General features: G+C 38.3%; 1 protein-coding gene across 1 annotated transcript in view; it reads left to right on the top strand.

Moving 5' to 3' along the window:
• Positions 1–25,286, top strand: part of Fancm (Fanconi anemia, complementation group M) — a 57,695-nt gene extending 32,409 nt beyond the window's left edge. Inside the window, exons 13-22 of the mRNA XM_013510101.1 lie at positions 611–2,471; positions 6,326–6,417; positions 6,560–6,622; positions 7,620–7,742; positions 9,337–9,493; positions 11,400–11,506; positions 12,459–12,854; positions 18,577–18,952; positions 23,013–23,304; positions 24,224–25,286. Coding sequence (XP_013365555.1) covers positions 611–2,471; positions 6,326–6,417; positions 6,560–6,622; positions 7,620–7,742; positions 9,337–9,493; positions 11,400–11,506; positions 12,459–12,854; positions 18,577–18,952; positions 23,013–23,304; positions 24,224–24,362 — 3,606 coding nt within the window. The 3' untranslated portion in view covers positions 24,363–25,286. The remainder of the gene's footprint in view (positions 1–610; positions 2,472–6,325; positions 6,418–6,559; positions 6,623–7,619; positions 7,743–9,336; positions 9,494–11,399; positions 11,507–12,458; positions 12,855–18,576; positions 18,953–23,012; positions 23,305–24,223) is intronic.
• The last annotated feature ends 18 nt before the right edge of the window (positions 25,287–25,304 follow it).

Below are 25,304 nucleotides of genomic sequence, written 5' to 3'. Positions count from 1 at the left end.
AAATCTTTTTGAGACAGGGTCTTGCTCTGCAGTTCAGGCTGGCCTTAAACTCACTTTGTAGCCCAGGCTGGCCTCAAACTCACAGTGATCCTGCTGCCTCAGCCTTCTGAGTGCTGGGATTACAGGCGTTCAGTGCACTACCATACCTGGCTAGAAAATATTTTAACATAGAAATTAATCTCTTTTTTTTGGTCTTTTTTGAGACAGGGTCTTGCTGTGCAGTTCAGGCTGGCCTTCAGCTCACTTTGTAGCCCAGGCTGGTCTTGACCTCACAATGATCCTCCTGCCTCACCCTCCCAAGTGTTGGGATTACAGGTGTGCGCCACCATGCCTGGCTTGGAAATTAATCTTTTATTTTTATTTTTTTGGTACTAGGAATCGAACTCAGGACCTTGTACTTTCCAGGCAGGTGCTTGTGCCATTGAGCTATATCCCTGGCCCTAGAAATTAATCTTTTAGAATTGGCTTTTTGTTGCTTCACACAGAGTGACAGGGTCCTCAGTTTATTCCCCGTTACCATCACCAAAACAGAACAGCAAAGAAAAGAATTGTCTCTTTTTGCTTTGTTTTATTTTGTCTTCACGTGATTTTGCATGTTACTTGATTCTAGGGTGAATGCAACTATGAATTGGAAATGAAATCGTATTTACAAATGGAAGATGTTAGCTCAACGTTCAGAACTCCTGGGAATCCTGCCAAAATTACTCACAAGAAATCTTTGTTTACAAAGAATATAAATCAAGCCAGTTCATTCTCAGTGGTAGACTCTGATGAAGGATGTGCTGAAATTTTTAAACAAACTCACATCAAACCTACTAAAATTGTCTCTCTAATGAAAATAGCTTCTAAAGAAATGAAAAAGGACCAGCCTAATGAAAATAATGGTGATACAGATTTTTTAAATACTGGCAGAAATTCTCCAGTCGAGCCTAGTTTTCAGGTAGATGTACCAGATGATAAAAGGTCATCAGATAGCAGTGGAGTTGCTGCCACACATACTGTTAATGAAAAAGTTGCTAATCAGCCAGATGTACCACTGGCAGAGGCCCAGTTGATAAATAAATCCACTAACTCGGTTGCTGGAGGTTTTTTAGATTCTGGCTATGGCAGTTTCAGTGATGAGAAATCTGTTTCATCCAACTTATTTCTTCCATTTGAGGAAGAGCTTTCTGTATCAAGAACAAATGATGAATTTCATCCTTGTCACACACTGACGAAAGAGGTACTAGCTAATGTAGAGAGATTTCTATCGCATTCTCCTCCACCTCTCAGTAGACTCGCAGACTTGGAATATGAAATTGCGAAACTTGAGAATTTGCCCTTTCTACCCCACACAGAGCGTTTACACAGTTGTAAATCCACCTCTTTGATGTCATATTCAGCTGTGGGTTCTCAACAGGATTTAGAATTGGATTCACTTAAAATTATTAATCAGCCTTCTGAAAGAAACTGTCTCTTTGATGCAAATAACGATAAGATTTCTGATGAGCCCTACTTATTTGACAGGGAAGATGAACTACATAAGAATATTAAAAATGAAAATTTATTATCTGACAATCATGTTCACATTCATACAGAGCCTTCAAAGAGTTTAGTTGACAAAAACAATCATGATGTTGATAACAATGATTTCCCAATATTGTCTATGGATCAGAATGAGAGTTTACTCCTGTTTGAAGATTTTAATGAAGAATTGAATGATACGAGCCGTTCTCCCTTGAAAAGTAATTGCAAATCTTTTTCTGTATCAGACAAAACTCTTGTAAGTGAAATGGCTCCAGTCTCTCAGTTCTTAATTTCTGATGAACTTTTGTTGGATGATAATTCGGAACCCCAAGATCAAGTAATTCATGATACTCATAATTGCACGTTGCATGCAGATTTGAAAGATACACATGAGGAAAAACCGAACAGTGATGAATATGTTTTTGATTGCTCCAGGGATTTATTTTCTGTTACCTTTGATTTAGGATTTTGTCCAGATTCTGATGATGAAATATTAGAACATACATCTGATGCAAATAAGAATAGACTTGTAGATGATCTGTCTGGAAAGTATTTAGGTATGAGGAAGATAAAGGTTGAAAATAATGTGTTGAATCAATCAAGAGATCATGTTGAAAATTTTACAAATGAAACCATACCTATCCCGTCAGCTAAAGATACACAGAGTCCACAGTTTGCACTGAGTGCAGCAAAAATGAAAGAATTTCTATCTCCTGGATTTTCTCAGTTTTCTTTGCCAGTAGAAGAAACAGCTATGAGCACACCCGTCTCCAAATCAAACACATTGAACTCCTTTTCTAATGTAAGAAAGAAAATACTCAAGACACCAGATTCTGATAAGAAAAAAAACCTGCAAAAGTTTAAAGAGACCTTGAGTTCAACTTTTGATGACTCAGGGTTTTCTCTACAAAAGGCTAAAAGCAGTGATCAAGCCCTTCAGCATCAGTCCTGTCGTTCTGCTGAAGGTAATGAAATACATAAGTGTTTGCAGAAGAATTACCTTAGAAATGTGTAATTTTTCCAAATGTAACTCCTCAGTATATGATGTAATGTGTGTGTGTGTGTGTTTGTTTAGTTAGTTGATTTGTGTGTTTCTTAAGTTGATGCTCACTGATGAAAATATTTATCTCCATGCCATGAGAAATGTATTATGCTGACATTACGAAGTATACAAAGAAGTATAAGTTCAGCCTTGCTTTTGGTTGTAAAACACAAGCCTTCATATGACATATGATGTCAGGAAGTGTTGGAAGAGTCGGAAGTGACTACCAGTTGGGTGACAGTGGCTGTTATGGAGTGGACAAGACGATGAGATTTTGAGTTAGATTAGTTTAGAAAGCCTTTACAGATACTGTGTGTTGGTCTGGGTTACTCAGGAATATTTATAATCTATATACAGATTGAATTGAATAGATGATTTTGTTGTTATAAAATGATAAAACAAAGGTAGAGGGAAGAAGATGTAAGATTTTGGGGCCATAGCTTAAAGTAGAGGATTTAGCTAGTAAAATATTTGAGAAATAAGATCGTATTTAGAGATTGAGGCCAGACCATAAAATATCCAGACAGCCAGAAGTCTGTGGTCAGATTTTATATTTACAGAAAAACTAGAAAACATAGTGACAGATGTTTGGTATTAAAATGATATCAGTATCCTTTAAATTCTGCTATAAGTCTCAACTGTAATTTATATATATATATTTTTAAATTTTAAAATATTTTTTAAAAGAATAAAAAATTAGAGTTTTATCAACTCAATTTATTTAAAGGTAATTTTATTGGGCACGTAATGAGTTTTATTATTTATGACTCAAGCAAAAGAAAAGTTGTAGGATAAAATGAGAGTTTTCCCTGTAAATCTTGTCCTTGGGTTCTTGAGGTTGTGATTCATGAATATTCTATTTAAAATGAAAGGTTGTGATTCATGAAAATTCTATTTAAAATGAAAGCATGTTTAAAGTAAGTTCTAGGGATATGTTTGATTTTAAAACTGTAACTGTTCTGCATAGTTTGGGATGTGCTCTGACATTTACTTTCTGTAGGTGTATGTTGCCTGTGAGCCTTCAAAATTGGTTTTGATACATCTATACAGTATTAAGTCTGTGTTGATGGGTAAAGTCATTTTTCTGCTTGTGTCAGATCTGCATTAAAGCTTTTTCTATTTTTCAGTTTAAAATAAAATTTAAAAACTTTCTAGCATTGCATGTAACTATTAATCATGTGCATTATATTGAACACATATATTAAAAATATACAGTTAGTACTTTTTGTTCCATCTAATTGGAAGAAAGGATTTAAGATCACTTACCATGTTAAGTGTGTGTGTGTGTGTGTGTGTGTGTGTGTGTGTGTGTGTATATTTGAAAGCAGTTAAAAAGGAAACAACCTGAAATGGGTTGGTTACTGTAACTGAGCCCTTCATTTAAATCTGGCTTTTTGCAAGATAATGAAAAAAGAAAACCTGATTGAATTGTCTACAAAAAAGGAATCATTCCTGTTACCTGTCTGGGTGAAGGTATCAGTAGTAGCAGAGAATGTGTGGAGAAATTAATTGTATGGGTTTGTATTATCTAGTGCTGTGTAACAAAGTACCTCAAGACTCAGTGGCTTAAAACAGCATTTATCTCAGTTTCTTGCAGGTCAGGGATTGAAGAGCTGCATAGCTGGTGGTTCTGTCTTTAGACTGCTCATGTGCTTATAGCTGGGATTTTAAGTTGTGGAGGGGTTTATTGGGTTTGGAGAGCCTGCTTCTGGGATGGCTGCTCAGAGGGTGGAGGAGCGATAGACGGTACACAGAAAGCACTAGTCCTTAATATTTCTCCAATCCAGGGGAGCTGAGCTTGGTAATTTCTTCCTTAGGGCTCAGAGCTTGGTAATATTCTCCGTGTTCCTGGCCTCCATCCTTCCATCCTTTGGATGCTTGTTTTTTCTCATGACAAGTACCTTTCATGAGTTTTCTGTGCCTGCTTCCTTTTGGTACACATTTGGAGATCCAGAGGCTTCTTTTCAATTTATACTATCTGTCTCTGCTGCATTTCTTCTATTATTATAATTCTGATAAATCTTCGTGGAACTTTCCAGAATCTTCAGAGAAAGTCCATTCTATTAGTTACTGTTCATATGCACAAATCTTTGCTGGGGGAGAAAAAAGCCTTTCTTTGCTTTGGGCTTTTGCTGAGATGTTTGGAGATAATTTCTAAAGATGCCTGGAGAGGATCTTTGAGAATCTTTCTTAAAATACTTAGGGGCATTTTGTCTGACTGAACAGTACTCTGAGGCCGCACCTTTGATCTTTCTGAGGTTTTAATCGCATTTTCAGTGAAATCTTACAGCTTCATTACATTTTCCCGGCAGTCCTCTGAGTCTGTTCTTTACACAGAAGATTGCTTTAGTGTGGCTTGCCACCTGAGGAGGCTGGGAACTTTCAAAACCACTAAGTTCCAGCTGTTTTATATTTAATAGTCTTTTCTTTCGTTGCTCTCTTTGTCTTACAGCGAGAAGAAACAAGAGATACCTTACACAGTTGGTCTAAAAGTCTCCTTGGCTACATCACCTCATTCATAGGTGAATTTTCTACTTTCCATATTAACTGCAATGTTGTTAAACTTCCTGAAACTCTTCCTAGAGGAGTTCCTTTCTTCCAGTTCCTGATAAGGTTTTCCTTTTCCGCTCTTGCCTGTAGCCTCAGTGGGCACTGGGCTTCCTACAGTTATTTTGTTGCTGTTGAGGCCTTCACAGAAACTCTCAAAAGTTTTCTTGGTTTTGAGCCCCTGTCTAGGTCTAAAGCTCCTTTGTAGTTAGTTTTCTGTCATGGCTACTGCCAGTTTCTAGGTACTCAGAGCCATGTTGCTTATCTAGTGTTATGTACTGTGACTAACCTCGCCCAAAACTTAGTAAGTTAAAGCAACATCATTGATTTTTTTCAAGGTTTCTGTGAGTGGGAATTCAGTTGTGGCTTAGTTGTGAGTGGCGCTGGTTAGTCCCGACCTTGCTTAGGTGATGACTTTTAAGGTGGTTTGTTTGTAAGATGTCTGGCGGGAGGCTTCGGTTTCTTGCTCTGTGGACTTCTGCCTAGGGTTGCTTGAGTATATCCTCAAAGCACAGCATTTGGTAGCTGGGGACGGTGACCCACACCTGTAGTCTCAGCTACTCAGAAGGCTGTTATTTTGTCTCCTTTTTGGTACCGGGAACCGAACTCAGGACCTTGCGCTTGCCAGGCAAGCGCTTATGCCACTGAACTATATCCCCGGCCCTACTCAGAAGGCTGAGCGGCATGGAATGCTTGATCCCGGGAGGTATAGACCAGCCTGGGCTACAGAGAGGAAAAACACAGCACCTGGTCCCTCCCTGTACAGCTGATACTATAGAAAAAACAAGGGTGAGGCCACAGTGCCTTTGTGAGGCAGATTTATACGTATCACACCTTCACTTCCACTTCAGGCTTTTGTTAGAAACAAGTCACTAAGTCTGGCCTGCGCTCATGGAGAAAGGAACTGTGATCTGCTACTTGAAGGGAGGATTATCAAAGAATTTGAGAACAAACTTAAAACCACCACAAGACCTCTGATACTCTGTCGAGGATTTTGTGATGATACAAAAAGTATATCCACACATGGACACACAAAAGTCAGGATCTTTTAATATGTTGGTTTTTTTAGCACGCATATTTATTATTTAATCCTTCAACCTGCAGGTGAATAAAGGGAAAAAGGCAGAAAGACTATAATAGATTTAGGATAAATTCTAGAATCACAGACTAATAAAATTACATTTTGCATTCTCTTCTACTGACCAGATTTATTTTTTAAATAAATCACAGGTGAACAATTATTAATAAATAGTGAAAGTGAAGATGAGTTTTTTCTAAGAAGACGTAAAAAGCGAAAAGGAAATGTTTTAAAATCTCCTGAGGTGAGTCATTCTGTTATTCTGTATAAATCATGTAAAAGCCATTGTAATCATATAATGTAAAAGCCATGTAAAAGCCATTTATTTTCCTTGAGGACTTTACCTTTTACTTAATCTGTTTACTGTATTTATTTATTCATTTTAGGATCAGAATAATAGTGAAATCGATTCTCCGGTCCATGCTGTCAAAAAGCGCAGGGTTCTTAGAGTAAGTAAATGACAGATAATGTATAGTCAAATTGTTCTAGGATGAATATTACAAGACAGTTACAATGACAGTTAGAGAACAGTGTGGGTCATTCTTAGGAAGTCCTTATCTCTCACTGAATTACTCGGGCTGGAAAGGAGGAGAGGAAGGAGTTCAAGGTAACCCTGGTTTTGGCTTCAGGTGTTTAGTAAATAGTTTACAAATTCAAGGAAGACAAAACAGTTTATTGTTGAATGTGTTTGAGTGTAGATTCTTACAGGAGAGTAAAGTGACAATGGACAGGCTTTAATGACTGAATCTGTAGTTGGGGTAAAGGGCAAGTTTTAAGGATAATGATCTGCCTGCAGCTGATAGGAAAAATCCGAGACTAGCTAATCTTGTTTATTCTGTTTTTGGTGGTGCTGGGGATTGAACCTAGGGCCTTCAAGCTGCACTAAATCCCTGGCACTTTTAAAAAGTTTTACTCTGGGGCAGGGTCTTGCTGGTTTGCTGATTTGCCCAGGATGGGCTAAAACTCTTGACCCTTCTGAGGCTTGTGCTTACAGGAGTACTGAGATTCAGGCCTGTGCCACCACACTTGGCTTGGGTAGTAATTTTCTGATGCAATCTAGGGTAATTTGGGGAAAATTAATTAAATTACAAGTAATACATATCAACTTCAAATAGTTATGAAATTTCACTAGAAAAGTTGCTTTAGCACTATTAAATTAAAAATATGTTATCAAATATATTTAATATAAAACTAAATTGAATGAATATTTATGTTAACTGAATTTGGCATTTAAGCATTCAGAATTACCTAACTTACTGGTTTTTAAATTTGTAAATATTGTATATGGATCTGAATTATGAGAGTGATTTTATTTTTGTAAGAGAATATTAAACCAAATATTTAAAAAGAAAAAGTAAAAATAAAAGGAACAACGTTGACAAGTACACTCTAGTAAAATAACCCAACTATTTTTTCTTATGCAAGAATTTTATTGAATTTTTTTAGTCTGAATTATCATCCAGTGATGAGAGTGAGAATTTTAACAGACCGTATCCACAATTAGAAGAATTTAAGAATTGTAATAAGAATGCTAGAAGAGGCATCAAAGTCCAAAATAGTCACCAAAAGGTAAACTTTATCTCTTTAATTTTCCATGTATATATGAATATATATTATATATTAGTTTTTACATCAAAGTATATTTGTTTATGCATTTTTTATTAGCAGAATACCACAATTTTGAAAAAAGTGTTTTGGTACCAATTTTGATTTTTTTTCTTACTGGAACTAAAATCTCAAAATGTGATATTTTTCTTCATGTGTTTTTTTGAGACAGGGTCTCCGTGTAGTTTAGGCTAGCTTTGAACTCATTATGTAGCCCATGCTGGCCTAGAACTTACAGTGATCCTCCTGGGTCAGCTTCCCAAGAGCTGGGAGTACAGACATGCGCCTCCATGCCTGGCATTCTCTTTGTGGTTTGATACTTTTTTTTGCAGTGTTGTGTTATCTTGAATGAGTAAATGAAGTGCATGGAAAATTTATTGTTCAAATTGAAGAAAATGTAGATATAGAAATCTGAGATTTTAGATACTTGCTTTTATAGTCTTATTTTCCAGATCAGTGTCCAATATTCAAATATTTGAAAAAAGTTCTTAGCATCTTTTTCTCTGGTCAGTCATTTTGGTTTGTGGTGTTTTTCCTGGCAAAAAGCTAATTAGCTGGAAGACTCAGGAAACTTTTTATTACAAACTTGCAGCAAACTGACATGATGACTTGGACATTATTTTGCTATAAATTTATCAGGAGTTATTCTATCTGTCTGTCTGTCTGTCTATCTAACTATCTATCTATCTTATTGAGACAGGGTTTCACTATGTAGTTCAGGCTGGCCTTGAACTCACAGTGACCCTATCAGTAGTAATTTTAAATAGACATATTACTTCATCATTTCTTCTTGTGTATTTTCTTTTTCTTTAAAGCATTAACAGAGCTAGGCCTGGTGGTGTGCACCTGTAATCCCAACACTTTGGGAGGCTGAGGCAAGATGATTGTTAATTTGAGTCCAGCTTTGGCAATATAGCAGTTTAGTGAACCTTTCCCCAGATAAGTACAGTGATTTTAAAATAGGGGTCTGGGGATGTAGCTCACTGTGAAGGTACAAGGCTGCAATCCCTAGTATTAGGGGGAAAAAATGGCATTGACAAGAAATCCATTTTCCTAAGAGGAATAACTTCTGTAGTACAAGAGATAATTGGTTGACACTTGTGTATTTCAAAATGGCTAGTAGAGAGGGTTTTGAATATTCACAGCATAAAGAAATGCTAAATGTTTAGGTGATGGATTGCCAGGTGTGGTGGTGCATGCCTGTAATCCTAGCACTTGGGAGACTGAGGCAGGAGGATCGCCGCAAGTTTGAAGCCACCCTGAGTTACATAGTGTCCAGGCCAGCCTGAACTAAATGGTGAGACCCTGTCTCAAAAGAAAAAAAATTAGCAGTAGATGATGGCCATATTGGTTGCCCTGATCCATTCATTACACGTGGTGCGCATGTGTTCAAATGTCACCCTGTAATCCCATAATGTATAATTCCGTTTCAATTAAAAATTTTAAAAGTAACTTATTTTTTTTTAAAAAAGTAACTTAATACCATTTATCCAGAATTAGAATCTTGAAGAAAAATTATCTTCTCAAGGGTGTCTTCATGTTCTCTAATTTGTCTTAGCATATCGCTAGGATGTTTCTGGATGATGAAGCAGAACTTTCTGAAGAAGATGGAAGGTGCATTTCATCAGATGAAAAGGATGACTCAGAAAATGAACAAGATTCCTCGATGTTGGAGTTCTTAAATGATGAAACTCAGTGTTCACAGGCTGTAAATGGTAAATACTGTGACACTTTCTAAAAGTCTTCCCAGTGTTTGCAGTGTGCTCATGTTTAAAAACTAAGCAGTTTTCCAAGAAACTAGATTTAAAGGGAATTATATTTGGTGTGTACAAAAATATTTACTTCATAATTTCTGTTCAAATTCTATGATGCTTGCTTTGTTTTAGAATTGGTTATTTATGGGCTTCTGCTTATTTGAATAATTCTTTCCTGATTGACTGGCGTGGCTCAGGTATCAAATGTCATTCCACAAATATTTATGCCTGCTCTGTGCTTTGTAATGGTTTTTGTTTTATTTTATTTTTTTTGTCATCTTTTTTGAGACAGGGTCTCTCTATGCAGTTCAGGCTGGCCTTGAGCTCACTTTGTAGCCCAGGCTGGTCTCGAACTCTCAACGATCCTCCTGCCTCAGCCTCCCGAGTGCTGGGATTACAGGTGTGCGCCACCACGCCCGGCTTGTGCTTTGAATGTAAGGCACTTGAGAAAAATACTCCAATGGAAAAAGGGGACAAAAAGCTTTTCCTATGAGGCTTACATTCAGGTGGATGGAGATCGTACAGTCTTTGCCACGCAAGGGACGTTACTTTTGGAAAATAATATCTTCAAGCAGTGCTTGAGCAGGTGTTGTAAAGCACACCCAGAGAGCAGATGGTTCTGATAGGCTGTGAAAGAAGTGTGGAGTGTTCTGATTGATTTGTCAGTATTCTGGTCTTTCATAGATCTTGCCTTGAGCTGTGCTCTGGCAGTCTCTGGTAATGATTTAAAACAACAAAGTTTCCAAATGTCTGTGAATTTAAAGCAAAAAAAGTTTAAGGCCTAAGTTATTAGTACTATATATCCTTGCTACTAATAAGATTTTATGCCCTTAACGGAAGGGACTTTTGCAGGTTTACAGTAGGACGGCAGGAGTATTCCCAGCCTGTGCACCATAGCATTGTGACTAGAATAAGGGAGAAAGGAAGTAGCAGGAAGTGAGATCAAAGGTAGTATGCGGCCAGATGCCGCGCTGACATGTGAGTGTCCTCTCTGGCTTCTGCATTGAGAATGGCCTACAGGGTGGCGAGAGTAGCAGAGCAGGTAGGAGGCAATTGCAGTGACCCAGTCAAAGGGGAATAGAGGCTTCTGCGAAGATACTGCTGAAGAGGATGAGAAGGAGTGGATCTGGGTAGGAGGAGCTGACAGGACTCTGGTGGATTAGACAGAAAGGAACCCACGGATTAGAGCAACAGGATGACTAGTGTCTATGATTTGACACTGAGCAGGCTGCAGACGGAGCAGTTTGGATGGAGAGAGATCTAAATCTTCATTTTTAACAGTTTATTGGAAATAGGCATGATTCTAAAGCGTTTCTTTTTAAAAAGTAATTTCAAATTAAGATTATCTTTTATTTTCAGGTATCATTTCTCTTCTTCCTCCTCCTCATTATTATTATTACTGTTGTTATTATTTAATTTTGAAACAGGGTCTCATTTACTAAAGTGCTCAGGCTGGCTCCAAACTTGAGCAGTCCTCCTGCCTCAGCCTCACAGTTAGCTGGGATTACAGGTGTGCACCACTACTCATGGCTTATTTTGCATTTTCTTTTTTTTTTTTGTCTTCTTGAGACAGGGTCTCGCTGTGCAGTTCAGGCTGCCCTTGAGCTCACTTTGTAGCCCAGGCTGGCCTCAAACTTGCAATGATCCTCCTGCCTCAGCCTCCCGAGTGCTGGGATTACAGGTGTGTGCCACCAGGCCTGGCTTACTTTGTATTTTTGAATCATCAGTTTTAGATGATCTTTCAATATATGTTAATGTCTTTTATATAAGATTTTTTAAAATTCTTGAATGCAAATTTGGAATAGGACAAAGTTACTTTGCTAGTTTTCCTTTAAATCTTGTTAACTTAAATTGTGTCTTTACACAGATTCGGAAATGAGAGCTATTTACATGAAATCTTTGCGCAGTCCGTTGATGAACAATAAGTACAGAATACTCCAGAAGAAATGTAACAACATGAACGTTTTCTCACAGGTATGAACTTACAGAATGAATAATAATTTCCTCAGGGTGGTATTAGAATGTGTTCTTGGTAACGAAGCTTCCGTTTTGTTTCTAAAACTGAGCCATTGGGCTAGGGATGTAGCTCAGGGATGTAGCACCTGCCTGGCAAATGCAAGGTCCTGAGTTCGATTCCCTGTACCAAAAAAAAAAAAAAAAAAAACCCACAAAAAAACCACATAGAACAGAAACCTGAGCCAGCAGCTATCTGGGCAAATTTCTGCTCTGTTCGGGAGGTGAACTAAATGAATTTTCAAGACCCCTTTTAGACCTAGTTTGATCAAGTTCTCTTTTCTTTAATTTAAACTAATAGAGTAAAAACTTCCAGTTAGGGGACTGTTTTAGAGAATTGAATTTCACCATGTATGAATTAGGTTTTTAATTCTCATACATGTCCATAGTTCTCTTAATTTTTTCCTAAAAATGTTATATCTAAATATTGCAGATTATTTTTCATTTATGAATATTTCTTATATTCCTATACTCACCATGTTTGGCTTGATAAATGTCATTCATATGTCTGTACTTACATTGTACTTATTTTGTTTGTTTGTTTTTTTGGTTTTTCTCCGGTACCAGGAACCGAACTCACGACCTTGCACCTGCCAGGCAGGCGCTTTTGCCGCTGAGCTAAATCCCCAGCCCACATTGTACTTATTAAATAGGACTCATCATAACTGTTTATTCTGGTTTACTTTTCTGGGTGCCTTACCAGGCTGTAAAATTCTGTAGTGTAAATCATTTTCTACCTCTCAGTTACCAACTTTCCTCCATAAAGAATGTACTTAGTATATGTTAGTGGAAAAATGGCTGACTTAAAGAGGGTTAAATAGGTATTAATGCTTAAAATGCATATACATACACATATCTGCGGTACCTGCTGAATGTGTGAAAGGCATGTCAGAGACTTGTGTTTTCATTACAGATCCCTGAACAAGATGAAACCTACATAGAGGACAGTTTCTGTGTTGATGAAGAGGAGTCTTGCAAAAGCCAATCAAGTGAAGAAGAAGTTTGTGTTGATTTTAACTTAATCACTGAAGAGTGTCTTTCGAGTGGGAGAAAAAAGTACCCAACCCGCCATGCAGTAATGCTAAAGCAGATGAAGGTGAAGCAGAATTGTGCGCGTTCCAAAAAGAAGTTGTCCAGAGTCGTTCTACCAAATGATTCCAGTGAGGAGGAGAACAGTGTAAACGACAAGAGAGATTCGCACGTTGTGGTTCGCTCAAGCGCTGTTGACAAGAGCGGTTGCCAGGAGGATCCTTTGGATTTAAAGCCTGCTGAGTCCGCAGTGCAGCTGAAGGTCGTTTCTAATCCTGGGGTAAGTCAGTCAGCAAACCAGAGGCAGCAGACGCCGCTGTGTGTAGAGGGTACGGTTTCTGGAGTCTTGGGCATCGAACCTCAGGGCCGTAATGAAACCACATCAGCCTCGTCACCGTGTATTGCTGTTGGGTCACAGAAAGAACGCAGACAGTTCCCAGTTCAGTGGAAGGTATGGCTGAATGTAAGGAGAAAACCTTCATAAGCTTGACAGAAGGGTCTTGCCGTGGGAGAAGGGATCTTGGGAGCTTTGTTTGGTGTGTATGTGTGCTTTTGGGGCGTGAGGGTATATGAAATAGTGCGGTGAAAGAAAACTGAGCAAAACAATGTGAAGAAAATTTCTTCAAGCTGAGCATGGTGGTACCGGCTGTAATCCCACCTCTGGGGAAGCTGAGGTGAGAGGCTTAAGGCCAGCTGCGTTCCACAGCGAGATTCTGCATCAAAAAAAAATAGTTTCCTTCAAATAAGAAAATGATACACTAAATTATAGGCAGTTCATAGGATGTTTAGGTTTTAATTTTTTTTTTTTTGGTTTTTCTCCGGTACCGGGAACCGAACTCACGACCTTGTGCTTGCCAGGCGGGCGCTTTTGCCACTGAGCTAAATCCCCAGCCCCTAGGTTTTAATTTTTAAATGCATTCATAGTTTTCTGTCATTCTGTCAGGAAGCATAATAATTTTATCAAAAGAATGTAGGAAAGTAGTGCTTCCTGCAAGATGAAATTAATAAAAATTATATGCAAAGAACTAGTGCCCAAATACACTTTTTTCCCCCCAAAATATTTCGGGTATGGAACTCTGTTTTTTATTGGGAAAGGGACATAAGAACAGTACATAGTTTCCTTCCTTTGTTTCTTTCAGATTGTTGCCAAGTAGTCAGTTTCACCTTTTTTCTATCTTGTGATTACTAAAAGAATCATGAAAGCCATTTTCAGTTTGTACGAGTTTATAGTTATAGCACGTTTGCTAAATAAGTGTTAAATTTGCTGTATGGTCAGTCCCCGACTAACTCGTTCAAAATCAGATTTGTTTATAAGACCAAAACCTTTGACACAGATATACAGTGTAAAGCATAAAAACCCAATGGGCTGCCTGTTCGTATCTGTGAAAGTTCACAACTCCGGTGCTGGTAAGTTGGGGACATACTGTAATAAGCATCCAGCTGTAAGTAACGATTCAGTTCTGTGATTATCATCTAAGAGTGAGATTGAACATAGACTTCTTAAAAAAATTATCTTTTAATTGACAAAAATTGTATACAACATAATGTTTCAAAAAATGTACATTGTGGAATGGCTAATTAACATATGGAAGACCTTACTACTTATTTTTTATACTGAAAACACTTTAAATATACTCTCAGTGATTGATTTTTTTTCTTTTTTTGAGACAGGGTCTTATTATGTAGTGCAGGCTGGCCTTGAACTCACTTAGATATCCTAGGCTGGCCTCAAAATCACAGTGATCCTCCTGCCTCAGCCTCTCAAGTGCTGGCATTATAAATGTGGGATTACCATGCCTGGTTGTTGGTGATTTTTTTTTAGAATACAATACATTGTTATTGAGTAGAGTCCCTATGTTATACAATAGATCTCTGAATTTGTTCCTTCTAGGTGATTGAAATTTTCTGTCATTTGACCAGCATCCTCCAGCCTATCACCCAGTAGCTAGCATTCTGCTCTGCTTCCTCCCAGGATGCTGTGCTGCAGTCTGCCTTAGCGGCATGACCCTCCATGTCCACACAGTGGGCCTAAAAATGGATGTTTTCTGTTTCACATTGTCCCCTGGCTTTGTTTGCAGTTATTTCTTGAAGACATGCTAGGGGAATACTGACTGGATTGACTCTTTATAGCAGGCTAGAGAACAGAAAACATAATTCTTTGAGGTTCAGTGTTTCATCTGTAGTATAAAGACAGTAATGGGATTAAGTAATGTGTGCGAAATACTTTGAAAACAAGCAAGCACTATGAGCGTAAACATTTCTTACATTGTCCTTCCTGACTTCAGTGTTATGTTTAGAAAGGCACACTCTACTCTAAGACGACTTAAGAGCTTCCCATATTTTCTAGTTCTTCCATGGCTACTTCATTTATGTATTCTTTCATGCTTTTTGAAATTAAGTAGTAAACTTATTTTAAATAGTATTTCAGAGTCATTAGGATGTCCATCTTAGTTTTGAATACACAGAGTTGAAAAGAATGTTGCTCCCATCCTTACAAGAAGAAGTCAGGTAATACACAGAATCATAAATTTTCTGGAAGTTATTACAGAGCCGACTTTGTAGGGAAGCCAAACTGTTATCTAAGGAAAGAAGGACATCTCCAGTGAGAGACTTGGCTGATTTGGGGCGATTTCAACATCTAGACGTAAGAATGTAGCTAACACTTAGTGAGCTGCAGAAGGCAGTGAGCTGCTAACATGAGAGTTTTTTAAACAACTCCTAAAGTTGCAAATACAAGGACAATTTTTTTCAGAGTTTAATTTCTTTTACCAGTGTTGTGTAGTTTTAGTGCTTAGGTCTTACCTCTCCTTGGTTAAGTTTATTCCTAAATACTTTATCCTTTTTGATGCTATAGCATATAGGATTATTTTCTTCATTTCCTTCTGGATTATTTGTTGCTAGTGTATAGATTTAGAATTAATTCTTGTGTATTGATTTTGTTATCTTGCAAATTTGCTGAATTTATTAGCTCTAAGTTTTTTTTAAATCTTTTTGAGAAACGGTCTTGCTATGCAGTTCAGGCTGGCCTTGAGCTCACTTTGTAGCCCACGCTGGCCTCGAACTTGCAGGGATCCTCCTGCCTCAGCCTCCTGAGTGCTAGGGTTACAGGCATGTGCCACCACTCCCAGTTTAAATTTTTAGTGTGAATTCTTTAGAGTTTTCTACACATGTTACCTGTCGTTGAGATAGTTTACTTGTTGCTTTCCAATTTTTGGATGTGTTTTGTATTCTTTATTTCTCTGGCTTTGTTCTTAGTTTCTTTGCGGTGTTTGCTTAATTTCTCTGGGTAAAACTTCCAGTTGTGTGTTCAATAGAAAGGTCTAGAGTGGGCGTCCTTGTCTTGTAGCCATAGGACAAAAGCTGTATGATGCTAGCCACAAGCTTTCTTTGTGTGGCTTTAGTTATGTTGTTGTGCTCTTAGTTTTCCTTGTCATGAAAGGATTGTAGATCTTGAAACATGCTTTTCCACATCCGTTGTGATGATTGTGTGTGTGTGTGTGTGCACGTGCACGTGTGTGCGTGTTTTCTTCATTGTCTTAATGTGATGATTGATTGATACAAACTTTTGAAAGCTGCTAAATTTGATTTTCTGTTTTGTATTATTTCCACATGTGATATTGGTTGTAGTTGCAGAGTGTCTTTTACTCTTATTACTAACTTCATAGAATGAGTTAAGAGAGCCTCTCTTCAAATGATTTGGAAACCATTGGTATTGATTCTTCTTTGAGTGAAGAATCAATTTTAATGAAGTCCTTTGCTCCTTGCTTGTTCTTTGTTGAGAGGTTTTTGATTACTAATCTAATCTCACCTTACTTTTTTATAGATCTAGTCAGAATTTCTGTTTTTCAGCCAGTTCCATGAATTTCTGTGAATTTGTCCGTATCATTTAGGTTATGCAACTTGTTGGCATATAGTTGTTATTTGTTGTATTCTTTTGTAGTCTTTTTGGCCTGTAACTTTGAAGGGTCTGCTTTTTATTGCTCACCTCAGTAATGTGAATCTTTCTTTGGTTATCCGGTAATACAGTTTGAATAAGAAAAGCAGGTTCAGTACTATATTTTTTCTCTGTATCAGTTTTAAAACAATAAGTTTGTTTACTAGCATTCCCCAGCAGTTGTTTGTTTTTGTGGTACTGTGGATTGAACCTAATGGCGCTCTACCACTGAGCTATATCCCCTTTTTAATTTTTTATTTTGAGGCAGGGTCTTATCTCACTAAGTTACCCAGGCTGAGAGCTTTTAAACTTCTGATTCTCCTGCCTCAGCTTCCCAGTATGAAGAATTAAGGGCGGTACACCTCCATGTGACTTAATCTTTTACCGTTAGAAATACTCATATAACAAATAGCCATGCACGTTTCTTCTCATGTTTTGCCAGAGAAGCTGTGGGGTGGCTTCTTTGGAGTGGAGTTTCCCCAAAAGGCAAATGCAGATGCGATGGTGCCACATACTGCTGCCATCTCCATGGGGGGTTCACGCTCTTTTCCTTCTAGCAGCAGTGTGCAAGAAGTACTTCTCATGCAGAGCCTCATCAGTGGGAGTGTGATCCATCCAGTGAGAATTGGTGTTTCTGTAGTTTCAGGTCCATATTTTTATTCCAGCAATGTTTTCATAGTTCTAGTTTTCATACAATTCCTGTCCAGCTCGATTTGCCCATGTGACTGATAAATACCCTTTTTCCTGAGGCTTTTTAAATTTTTCTTGAGGTTTTTGTGGACTGTGTGGTTACTGTGTATACATATTTTGGTGACAGATTCACGGGCCGGAGGACTACTTTGTTCTGAGAGAATTTCCCCCACTTACTGATATCAAGATTGACCGTTTTGCTTTCTTCTTTTTTTTGCACTTATAGTGAAATATTTTAACTTTTTTTGAGCATTTGAACATCTGGCATTGTCTTGGTTACTTTTCTTTCATTGCTGAGACAAAGTACCTAATGCCCAAAATTAAGGAAGGAAAGGTTTATTTAGCTTACAGTTTGTTGGGGTTTCAGTCCATACTTGGCTGGCTCCGAGGCAGAAGATAACAAATCAACAAGAGCAAAGGGGGGAATGGCGGCAAGCAGCCTCTTTCCATCCCTTACATTGTAAACAGGCTACCCCCACCTAAGGGGCATGTAGCTCTCACATAATGTCCATGCGCTCCTCTTCCACAGGCTCAGGATGTATACAAAGTAAGCACCCCGACTTTCTGCTGAGTCACTTAGCCAAACCTCTAGACTCTTCAAGTTGACACAGTGTATCAAGCATAACAGGCACTGTGCATGTTACCCAGGGATTGTGCCTCTGTGAAAAGAACTCGTGGTCAACAGGATTTGGCAGATAATTTGCTAAGGGAATCTGGGTTTGTTCTGGCTTAATTTCCAGGATTTTCAATTTTGTTTGTTTTTCAGTGCTGGGGATTGAATTGAGGGCCCTGCAGATTCTTGGCAAGTGTTTTACCACTGAACCCTTACCGCCAGCCTCAAAATACTATTTTTCTTTTTTTGAGACAGTGTCTCAACGTATAGTTCAACTCCCTGTGTCGCTTGGGCCAGCATTGAACTCCTGATACTCCTGTCTCAGCTTCAGAGTGCTGGAATTATAAAAGTGGGCTCCCACATGCAGCTCAAACTATTTTTAAAGACATGTTGTTTAGGGGCTGGGGAGAATTGTTCAGTGGTAGAGTGCTTGCCTAGCATGCACAAGTGCCTGGGTTTGATACCCTGCCCTGCAAAATAAATACCCCATGTTATTTAGGAGATTCAATTTTCCATTGAAGGCATTTGATCACATATTCTACTCTTAGCTCTTTTTTCCCCCTTAGCTTTTGTTTAGTTGTAGCTTTGTAATATATTTTGAGTTGTAAGAATGTTGGCTTGTTTCTTTAGTCACATTGGTTGTGCTGAAGTAAAAAGAAAAGAAACTAAATATTATCAGCAAGGAGAATCAGCATGAGGTCTGAGGAGTTCTGGGTACTAATGTATATTTGACCAGATGGTGATCAGTATTTTCTGTTCTTTCAGGTGGGTTATGCTCTGGAGGACCCTTGTACTTCAGGGTCACACTGTTCCAATTCAGCACCCCACTTGGCAGAGCTGGATACGTCTCTTGGATTTGCACAGGAAGAAAAAAGAACCTGTATTCTTGTAGATAGTAGTGAAATAACTTCTGGTTTTGAAGTCATTTCTTCCCTAAGAGCAGTGCATGGGTTCCATGTGGAGGTCTGTTCTCTTAACGGTGGAGGCTACATTGTGAGTAACCGCATGGTGGTGGAAAGGAGGTCTCAGTCTGAGATGGCAAACGCTGCAAATAAGAGCAAGCTCATTGAACAGATCCAGCACCTGCAGAGCATGTTTGAGAGAATCTGTGTGATTGTGGAAAAAGAGAGAGAAAAAACAGGTTTGTACTTGAAAATGTCCTTTTGTAAGGCGGTGAAGAAATGTGACTATTAACTTCATTCTTTTACTGTCAGAGGTGGGAAACTTACAGTATGAATGTTTACATCACTTTACATTTTAGTGCCATTGTGTTTTTCATCAGCCTTGTATTTAAATAAGCTAAGGAGATTTAAAGGGTGAGAAACAGGTTAGTGAATTAATGAGACTAACACTATATCTTTCTGTCCTAGGTTATAGGTCTGAGTAAATCTTCTAAAGACATCAGTGTACCTTTTGGGGTCATCTGAAAATTTTCTAAATCTAGCTTGGTCTGCTTTAAGCCACTGAGAGAAAGAGACGTATGAGCATGAACATGGGTGGTCTTACATGGATTATAATTACACTTTGAGTTTAAATAAGAATTATTAATGTAAAGAAAGTTTGAACATAGGGTAATTCTGACCATTTTCCCTCTTTTACAGTATGATTTTAGTTGTAAAAGAACATCATAATTAATACTTCCCTTTGCATTGCATTTTGAGTCTAGAGGGTTGGCAGGCTTTGTGCATCTGCAGAAAAATATCAGATATCTCTTTTTCAACACATAAGGGTCAAACATCTTCCAGTGCTTAAGAATGTATCCTGAAGGAGTAAGAGACTTCCACTTTGAGCTCTCCATGTCTAAAATACAAGAAGAAATAATTTGGGCATCCCCGTTTGATTTCTAGTTGACTTTGATACCCTCAAGGCATCCCTTGAGTAGATTCCACTCCAGGACAGGTGGGTGCCATCTGGAGAGAGCAGAAGACAAAATTCGACCAGCCTATCCACCCTCAGACTGGTGTGTAGTTTTGTTTTCCCAGGGAGCTTGTGAACTTAACTCCTGTAGGACACATAAGCACAAGTTACAATTGGTATTAATTGTGACAGTAATGTTTAAAGAAGGAAAGCATAACTTTGTAATAAACTATTGTTTTTGGAAGAGGGCATACATAAAAAGGTGAGTTGGAAGTAGAGCACTTCACAGGCTGTGCTGTGAAGGAGAACACCTCTGGAGATAGATAAAAGCAACAACTGACTTGAGGAATTTTGCCCTGGGCTGTAGGGCAAAGAAGTCGCTAAGACACTTGTGACATCTATCTACTCACGTAGGCAGTCTTACTTAGCAGCAGGACAGGCTGTGCTTTATTTAAATTTTTATATCTTTGAAGCTCACAGGTTAAATTTACATTTATCATCTGGCAATCTCATTTTACATGTTAGTAAAGGCACATTAGTTTTCTGCACACCCATGAAAGAAAAGTCTGACTAAAATCTCTTTCTTACTCTTTAGCATAACTAAGGAATAAATGTAACACTTCCCTACTAGCTGCTGTGAAATGTAAACAGTTGTGGCAAGCTTCCTCAGCCAGATTTTGGAAGGGAAGGGTAATCTAAGTGGTTTTAAAGTCTACTGAAAAGCTTAAGGAGAATTTGTAGTTTATTAGCAGAGAGAGGTAAGTATGATAGCTAAGTGGAGATTTCTCTGTGGTTGGGAGCCAGTTTCCACTGAGGAACCTCTGGGTATCTGCCAGACGGCAACCCTGGCCATGACCCCTCAGTTGTTCTCACTCTCTATTGACCCACACAACCAGAGATCAGTCTCCAGAAACGGAGCCAGCTGTCTGTCTGGTCAACATTCCATTGGCTGTTGGCTTCAATGAAGATTCACCAAGGAGATGCTGGGGAAATCTGTCCTCCGCTTTAAGAATGGCAGCTGCTCTAAGAGTAACTAGCTGGTAGAGTAACTGCTGTTTGTCAAAGTTCTATAAGGGATAGGTAAAAGCCTGAGCAACATCATTACTTAGTGCTTTATAAGTTTACAGTAAAGGTTTTAAAGTCCACAATTTATTATCAAAGTATTTTTTACTCTATACATAAATGATAACTAGACGTAGGAGGGGAAAAGGAAAGGTTGGAAATTCTCCCTTAAGCTAAATGTATTTTGGTCCCATAAGTGTGGTGTTTTGGAAATAGTTCCTTCTGGTTTTCCCCAGAAGTCAGTTCTTTCCACCGTGTCTCAGGTTCAGCCTACAAGGGAAACTTGCCAAGAACACCAAGCCAGGACATGGCTTTTATGTGTGTTCTCCTGGACAAAATTCTGATGTCTCATCTGATGCAGAGATGGGAAATGTGCCCTTCCTTTAAGATGACTTTCCTGTCTTCAGAGTTAGCAAATGCTTTTTCTACGGGTTTAACTTAGTTGTTGAGTAGGAGGAAAAGTTTGGAATGGTGCAGAGTTATTTTCTTTCTAGTTTCACATGCCTCTAGAAAGGAAAGAACAAAGTAGTAGGAAAGATTAGGAGTAAGGCCAGAGGAAGGAAGCTTAAGCAGAACAGGGTTGGCATTTCCTCTAGAGTGCAGAGGAGGGTCACAGGCAGTCTGTCCCACTGAAATCTGTCCTCCAAGTCTTAAGAATGGCCACCAATCTAGCATTTTATAACTGGAGGAAGGAATCCTGTGTTTTATTATATGGGCATGTATATTTTCTAAGTCAGCTAGATTTTACTTAAAAAGACCCATTTTACAGAAGTTTGTATTAAAGTCCACTAGCAGGTGTTCTAACGTTACTCTCTGTAGCACTATGTCTTAAATAGAGTCAAGTAAGGAATACCAGTAAATTTAGTAACTAGTTCAAGTGTAACATATACAAGAACAAAACAGGAGTAAAAATGTCCTATTATCATAACCTTATAACAAACAATTCCATGTTTTAACTTAGCTTTGTCATCATTTTAATAAAACTATATGAGATAAAGCATAAGCAGTTACAAGCAGTGGGCAAAGACATAACAAAATTTGAAGCATAAAGATTTGTTATCTAAATGAGTCCCAATCCAGAGTCTGTGAAACAAAAGCAAACTCTTGTCTAATGATCTTGGTGGAAGATCTCCAAGTGATACAGGGGAAAGGATCTCCCAACCTGGTAGATGTCTGGTACAAGTTCTTGTCTTATACAAGTTCATGTTCTCTAAAATTGAAGAATGAATTTTAGGAACAGTGGAGGCTAAGGGCAGAGTACACTGGTGGAAAGAAAGCTTCTGTCTGAGAGACAGAAGGAGTCCCAAGTTGGATGCCTAGTAAATTAATCAGAAGACCTTTTCAGGAATCCCAGAAAGGATAGTGGGGAAGAGGAGGATTTGGGAGGCATTTGGGAATCAGGATTTGCATTACTTGGTGGGAGCTGAGAATTAACCCCTAACTGACCAGCTTTTTGGTGACAGGGAGGTTAGGTAATGGTGCTAGTTATTGAAATTATAAGTATAAAAGAAATAGCAGGTTTGAAGCACAAGGGAAGCTCAATTTTAAACGTGAAGATTTTTGAGTTTGAAATGGGCATCTAGGATGTATTTGGAAATGTGTTATAGTTAAGGAATTTGCATGGTAATTATTTAATGGCGAGTCCCAGAGATCATTGAAAAAATCATGGTATATGGATTCATCTCTGGTTTTTCTGTAGCTAAGTAATGCTGCATTGACAAATCACTCCTGTGTGAACAAGTATACTAAGTATTGATAATATACGTGTTATACTTGTCTTAGTTATTATGAGGGTTAAGTAAAATCACGTAGATGAAAGCCACTGGAAAAATTGAAGAGTTACATATAAAAGGAAATATAGTTTATGTGAAACATTTGTTTGGGAATTATGCAACTTTACATCCCCCATGCTGTCACGGGTAAACCATGCAACCTTGAATAAGTCACTTTTTCAGTGACCCAGTTTCCTTTTCTCATTTTATGAACGCTAACATGAAAAATTAGGTGAATAATAGTGTTTGTCATCAGGCATCTAAACTGTCCCTTACCGTTCATCTTTATATGTTGACTTCAGGTTAAGACACTTATGAAGACCATTCTCCCTATTTTGTCTCTCAGGTATGAGAATCACTGTAAAACTTTAGTCATGAGGCTTCTCATTAGTAGCAAGTGGCAATCGTTTGCTCAGTGGTGTAGGTTTTAGGCTTTTAGTAATATGTCTTAATGAACCTATTTAATATTAGTTACTAAAATTTGTATTTTCTTAAATGTGAAATATTTAGGAGACACATCAAGAATGTTCAGGAGAACAAAAAGCTATGACAGTCTGCTGACCACCTTAATTGGTGCTGGAATCCGAATTCTGTTCAGTTCCTGCCAAGAAGAAACTGCAGATTTGCTAAAGGAACTCTCTTTAGTGGAACAAAGAAAGAATGTTGGTATTCGTGTCCCAACAGTGGTGAATAGCAGTAAATCCGAGGCACTTCAGTTTTATTTAAGTATTCCCAATATAAGTTATATAACTGCATTAAACATGTATCATCAGTTTTCATCTGTGAAAAAGATGGCTAACAGGTATGTCTATTTTATTTATTTATATTTTAAAGAGGAAAAAAACCCAAAATAACAACACAAACTCTAAACATGAAAAATATAAAAAAAGATTTTCAAAAAAGATGTCTATTTTTAGTAATATTTTAAAATGATTGCTTTTCAATGATTCTTGGCATTTTGTAGAATTTGAATATTTTCAAAAAAAAGCATGGAGACTGCTGTATTTTATTCTGTAAAGTTTCTTTTGACTGCCAACATCAGTTACTGTGTGAAGCTGAGGAAAATAATGGGAAAATATGATAAAAGAAAAATGGCATAGCTATTGCTGTTAGGAGTTTAGAGCTCTATGGGGAGACAGACAATAAATAATGTTTACACTTGACCTTGCATGCTAACATTTCTGGGCCATTCAGTTCTCTAACTAGAAAAATATTCAAGTTCAGAATTTTACTAGCTTTTTTTCCTTGCAGTGTTGGGGACTGAAGCCAGGTCTGTGGTGAGGGCTGCCCTTGGCTGCGTAACCTCATGGAGTAGATAGCAGTGGTGGGAGCACATGCAGGAGCAACTTAGCACATCTTGAGCCAGGCCCAGAGAGACTGGGTGCCATAATCCCTTACACGGACAGCACTAGCTCTGATAACCTGAAGAGTAGACCCCCACCTCTTAAAGATCCACACGTCTTCTCATACTGCCACTTTGGGGTCCAAGTTCCCTACACATGAACCTTTCTGAGGGGGACACAAACCATGTTCAAACCATAGCACCAACACAGGGGAACTGGGGTTCCAACGTATGAATTGTAGCGAGACACAAATATTTAGTGCATTGCAGATATTGAAATCACTATTTTTGAAGATTGGTGTTCTTTAGGTGAGATAAGAATATTAAATTTTATAAAAGCCAAAGTTTTTAATGTTTTTCTCTGTAATTTATTTTCCAGCTCACCTGCAGAAATCTCCATGTATGCCCAAGTAACTCATCAAAAAGCTGAGGAAATCTATAGATATATTCAGTATGTATTTGATATGCAAATGTTACCAAATGATCTTAACCAAGATAGACCGAAATGTGATACATGATCAGATGCTCAGGATGCTGTTCTTAAATTCTCACAATACTAAATGCATTTCAAGGGGCTGGGGACTTAGCTCAGCGGCACAGCGCCTGCCTGGCAGGCACGAGGTCGTGAGTTTAATTTCCGGTACCGGGGAAAAAAAAACCCAAAAAACTAAATGCATTTCAATAATTGTGGTTTGTGATTATCAGTTTAAAATATGTAAATAATATTTCCTTGTTTTGTGTATATTTTTATTTATATGGAATATATAAATTATTAAAAGGAAATCTCTGTTGTACAATAATCATTTTGACTATGTAGAAATGAAACTAACTTCTTAAATTAAATTAACGTTCATTGAAAGTGCTGTTGAGGGTAGTTTAATAACTAGGTGTTAAGGCTTGTGTCTAGATGTCGCACCAAAGGCTCATTTGGTCATAGGTGGGGCTTTGCATAGGTGGCTGGATCTAGAGAGTGTGATGCTGGAGTCAAGGGTGTTGGTTGCTAAATTAGTCCACTGATTGGTCGGGCATAGGTCTGGGTGTGAGTAATGGGAAGGCCCACCTCAGGGGTGAGTGCTGCCCACCTGAAGGGCTTCAGCCTCAATCGGACATAGGGACAGGAGGAGGGCTGCGGTGGTTGCTTCTTGGTGGCTGCTTGTCTGCTGCTGCTGCTTCACTGCGTCACCGCTTTGCTGTTTTCTGCTTGCCATCAACTGTTTCTCCTCTAGAGGCCTCTGCCAGGCCACCCTGCCTTGGAGCCAGCCAACTGTGAACTGAGACCTCTATGAACAATCCTTTTAAGACCCTCTACAACAACCCTTTCCTTCTTCCCATCCTCCACCTACCAAGGGTCTTTGGGACAGAAGTTACCATACTAGTTTATAGACAGATCCTACAGTTACAAAACTGCTCATTGTTACTAGAATTCTAAAAGAACAAAAAATACTATTTTCTACTAAAAG

Source organism: Chinchilla lanigera, unplaced genomic scaffold (assembly GCF_000276665.1).
Source record: "Chinchilla lanigera isolate Chin_1 unplaced genomic scaffold, ChiLan1.0 scaffold00008, whole genome shotgun sequence".
NCBI lineage: Eukaryota > Metazoa > Chordata > Mammalia > Rodentia > Chinchillidae > Chinchilla > Chinchilla lanigera.
The sequence above is the reverse complement of the archived record's forward strand: the minus strand, read 5'-3'. Positions and strand labels throughout refer to the sequence as shown.